The sequence below is a fragment of the Olea europaea genome, unplaced genomic scaffold (genome assembly GCF_002742605.1).
Source record: "Olea europaea var. sylvestris unplaced genomic scaffold, O_europaea_v1 scaffold9853, whole genome shotgun sequence".
Taxonomy (NCBI): Eukaryota; Viridiplantae; Streptophyta; class Magnoliopsida; order Lamiales; family Oleaceae; genus Olea; species Olea europaea.
In genome coordinates, this window is record NW_019268362.1 from 1 (window position 1) to 4,870 (window position 4,870).

Sequence of the window (4,870 nt, forward strand, 5' to 3'; positions counted from 1 at the left end):
CTCTGCTCTTCTCCTCTCTTCTGTGCAATAAAATTGATATACATTCCCCAGACCAAAGATTCAGTGCAGGATCAGCTATACACCCGAACCTATCCACTACAGGAAAATTAATTTTTCATTTTCAACATTAATTCGACTTTGTGTGCAGTAAACTATTAGCAAAACCTAATCTCGTGATTGCGGAAGAAGCGGCCACACATCTGTAGTAGGTCCCTAGTGTTTGTAGCCACATTTCTTGTTACACAAGGAATGTGACTTCATAAGCAAGCTTCCTTGAACGGCATTCTCAACAGCAAAACAAGTTAGACTCCATCCATGCGGTGGTTTGGCAGTGGAGAGGAAGGGTTCAGATCAAAAGATGGATTCAGCTTAACAGGATCTCGTAGGAGTTGCTGAGATACACGATCAGCCAAGATCAATTGTCTGTCGTACATTTCTCCATTGGCAGTCATTACAAACTGATTTCCTCGAGCATCTTTATCACTCGTTGTCAGTTCCCGAAAAGCATTAGAACCCAATTGTGCCGTCCGAAAAATGTCAGGATCCCAGTAGGGCGGGTTATTCACACGGGGACTGGTCGGGGCCTTAGGCAAGTTAGAAAAAATATCTTGCGATAATATAGATTGATTAAGAAGATGAAACGGGATGGTGCCAGTCCCACTGGTGAGAGGTGTGGATGAGCCGGAAGTTGTGAGGGGGCTAGATATGGGCGATGGAGACATCCTCCCATTCGGGTACTGAGGTGACCTTGCATGTAGAAGAGGACTCCCAATTGGTGAGACGGGGCACGACACGTTCCTTGGAATATAAATATCGCTGGAAATATTGAGAATATAATCAGTAAACAAAGTCAAATATCACTATGTCTTCGTCCTTCACTATATCTTAGAAATGTTCTGATGCATTAACAAAGACTTTGACTAGTTTCTTTCAGTTGAAGAAAGGGTGGGGGTGCATGTAACAGAGAGAGTGAGAGAAGCACCTGGAATGATAATTGGATTTTGATACTCTGGATGAGTGGATAGCAAGTCTTTCTGAATCAAAGAGTTGAAGACTTCTCGCGTGTCCAATGCCCTATAAGTAATTTGAAAAATGAAGTGGCAGTAAATATATAAGTGGCCAAACTGTCTCAAACGACAAGCAAGAACACTCCCATCCACCTTAAAAGCCTTCGACAACGATGTAAGAAAACATACAAGGCAAAAAAATAAAGGTTCAACTTGAGTTGAACTTCACATGTTGCACATAAACAATACGTCAAAAACAATTATAGATATTGGTAAGAAAAGGCTTCATAACCTGATTCTGTATTTAAATCATTTCAGGGTTTCTCTCTTTCTTAAGGTATTGTAAGTTGAAAAATGAAATTGTTCACTGGGAAGGAGAAGATTGGAATCCTGAAACCACAGAGCTAGGATTTTTCCTTTACACCCAACAATGAAGTTGCCGAGGGGTCATATAACAATTTTATTTTCATACTTCCAAAAAAATGTTTCAACTAGCTAGAACATTGGTCTGAAAAAGTACCCAATATTGATCCAGGTGACAAAAATAGATCGTCATCACAAATCTCAGCACAGTGAAGAAGTGACATAAAAAATGACTATACCGCAGATTTTACAGCATTTGTTACCATGGGAAGGTCTGGTGGTGTAGATCCCAATTTCGAGTTTTCTGGAGGCACCGCACTTTTCACGAACGGGTGATCCAACAGCTGAGCAGCAGTAGGACGTTGCGAAGGATTCCGCTGCAGGCACAGCCTCACAAAATCCTTGCCTTCATCCGAGAGGTTTTCTGGAATTGTTGGGAGTTCTTTACTATTTCCAATCTTGAACATGGCGGCAACCTTCAGGCCAGAAAACAAGTCCAGAGAACATATTCCAATCATTAATTGTTGCAAGTTCTCATTCTATCAATAATATGCACTAGGTGACGGTAAAAGTACTACACTGCCACCTTCATCAGATACGCAACACACTAAATAAAAAAGGTAAATTTTACAGAAATCAGAGTTCAAATTACTGACCCCTTCATACTGGCTCCAAGGAGGCTTTGATAAGGCCATTTCCAAGACGGTGCATCCAAGACTCCATATATCAACAGCAAGGCTACATCCTTTTGAATTCCTTATCACCTAAAAAAGCAGGAAAGAAATGCAATTATAGAACTGGAAAAAAAGCCATATAGTGCTACAGTCGTCGACAAAAGAAAAAATTTCCAACCTCAGGTGCCATCCAATAAGGACTTCCCTTGAATGATAATGGACAGGTTTGCCCAGTGATCTGCAAAACAGAAAAATGCACATAAATACTAATACCATCATAGGATGAAAATTCTATTTGATGAGAAACCAAAAAACAACTGAGAAATATTCCTAAAACGTTAATATTAAGATGTGTAATAGACTTGAAAATTAGAGTTCAAGAAGCTAAGGTGACAGGAATAGCAAATAAAGTAAAAATCTTGGTATTATGGAGTCACGTCACGTGGTGCTAATTTAAAGTCAAAACAGCAGTTATATCTCCTCAATTAACAATGAACAGCCATTTTCACTTGTTGAATTTCCTTATTACAGTCCTCTTTAGGATACACATTATCTGATAACAAGAAAGGCTTATCAATCTGTGTTGCTTCCATTTTTCCTTGCATTTGGAAATTTGTTGGCAGTGCCCATTACGTAGTTCTTCTGAGTTCTCTTTTGCAGAGGGTAAGCCCTTTGAATGGATTGTTTTCATCTCTTGACAATTAATAGCTACTGAAGGAAGTTCAAAGAGAAGGTCACACTTACATGCTTTGCCATGCCAAAGTCAGCCAACTTGACACGACCAGTTGGATCCACGAGGATATTAGCCCCCTTAATATCCCTGCAGTAAATAAACAGCACAAGTGCCAGATGACATGTTTGGAAATGAAGGTTCACAACCATGTTAGAAGCTGAAAACTTATCCACATAAAGGAAATCAAATTTACCTATGCACAGTATTTTTGGCGTGCAAATATGCAAGCCCCGACAAAATTTGTTGAGTATAACTTCGGATAGCTGATTCTCCCAATATTCCATACTCTTGTAGAAGCTTATGGATGGAACCACCAGAGACATATTCCAAATAGATATATAATTTATCATCCACCTAATTAAGCAAAATAATTTCAGAAGCAGTGGAAAAACAAGGAAAATAACTTCACGCCTATTTAGCAGTCAGGTTCATTTTACACAGAAAGTTATGACCAACGTTGTCAACATGGTAGTTCATATAGATATCATTTAATGATGTATTTCCACGAATTTCATAATACGTCAAAGAACTGTGCCTACTAAGTCAACTGCAAGTACTTTCTGTAACCAAATATGGAATAAGAAATTTGTTGACACAAATTTCAGATTAGAAGATTTATATATGAAGCTGCATCATTATATGAAGGGTGACGAGGTATGCAAGAATACAACTGACCGTTTCAGATCCATAATACTGCACAATATTTGGATGCCTTAAACGACTCAATAATGTAATCTCCTGTAAGAAACAGAAATGAATGTTATAGGCATTAATGGATAAAACTGACGTGAAAATTGCAACCAATAAAAACCTCTCCATGTATCAAATGGCTTTAAAACTCACTTGTCCCAACTGCTTTGCACTTTCCTTCGACTTCGCATCATCTGAGAATAATGTCACCTCCTTCATAGCACACATTTCGCCAGTTTCACTAAAGCATCAGAAGGCCAAATGTGTAATATAAAAATCAGTTATCGACTTTAGGAAATGAATATATTAAAAAACCAACACATAGATACAAAATAAATATGTTAAATAATTTAATAAATGGTACAGATGGATTGAGAATTCCAAAGACCTGTTATAGGAACAAAGACCTTCCATCTAAAAGCATAAAAACACAAATGATGAATTCTCCATAACATATAAAGATCAAGGCACTAAACTGATTCCCTCACCTATTAAAACCAACATAAACATGCCCAAATGTGCCTCTACCAAGCAATTTTCCCTTTTTCCAACGTGAGCCAGAGCTTGTAAGAGTTTCCACTCGTCCAGGACTACGGGGTACAGAAGGTGATGTTGCAGCTGAGTTCGAATGAGAGAACATTGAGGAATTGGAACTTGTTAAAGGAGGAAGGGGTAGGCGATGACTTTGTTGTTTTGTGTCATCCGGCCAACTAGTCTGCGATTCAGTGTGTCCCTCGCCAGCTCTTGGATGAAGTGGTGTAACAGCACCACTGTGAATTCTGGAACTAGGGCCAGGGCTTGTCATTCTCGGACTAGGATTTGGTGAACATTCTGGGCTTTCTCTACTGGGTTGCCAAAATACTTGCCCTGACATATCTCCTCCCATTGAATTGTGCCCAGAGGTCTGACCTGAGCCTGGACTGGAGCAAGGACCAGAACCAAGAAATAAAAGATCTGGATAATGCTTTCCAGTAGTAAAAGCAGAACTTGTAACTTGCTCATAACGGGAAGATCTCATTGGGCTTCTAGAGGGACTTGACATTGAGCTATCTGGAGCACTGAAAAAGGCACCATGATGGGGGACTTGTAGATTTGGAACTCGACTGTTCAGCTGTCTTCTCGTAGGAGGTGAAGAGGAGATATTTTTATTGGACGAGAGATTCACTGGTACAGGTGACTCGTTTGAGATTACTGGTGCAACAGCAGACTGATCCTTCACAAAATTGCTTAAGGAAAAAAAAGCAGGGAAAAGGAATCATGAGGTTAGTAAGGCGAGGGAAAGATGATACAGCCATAATCAAAACATGACCGAGAACAAACTACCTACAGTTCTTTGAATTTGGGAACTCAACTCACCTTGAAGGGCTGCCTGCAGCAGTTCGACTCCCAATTTCATAGTCAGA

The 4,870-nt window shown here is 39.6% G+C and overlaps 1 protein-coding gene across 1 annotated transcript; it reads right to left on the minus strand.

Moving 5' to 3' along the window:
- Positions 1-6: 6 nt before the first annotated feature.
- On the minus strand, positions 7-4,867 carry LOC111392824 (mitogen-activated protein kinase kinase kinase YODA; the record flags this gene model as incomplete). Its single annotated transcript, XM_023018216.1, has 11 exons — positions 7-816; positions 983-1,074; positions 1,610-1,846; positions 2,027-2,134; positions 2,223-2,282; positions 2,789-2,864; positions 2,971-3,131; positions 3,453-3,515; positions 3,621-3,708; positions 3,956-4,693; positions 4,824-4,867. Coding segments are annotated over 11 exons (2,181 nt in total), but the record flags the coding sequence as incomplete, so codon positions are not given.
- Between the last annotated feature and the right edge of the window lie 3 nt (positions 4,868-4,870).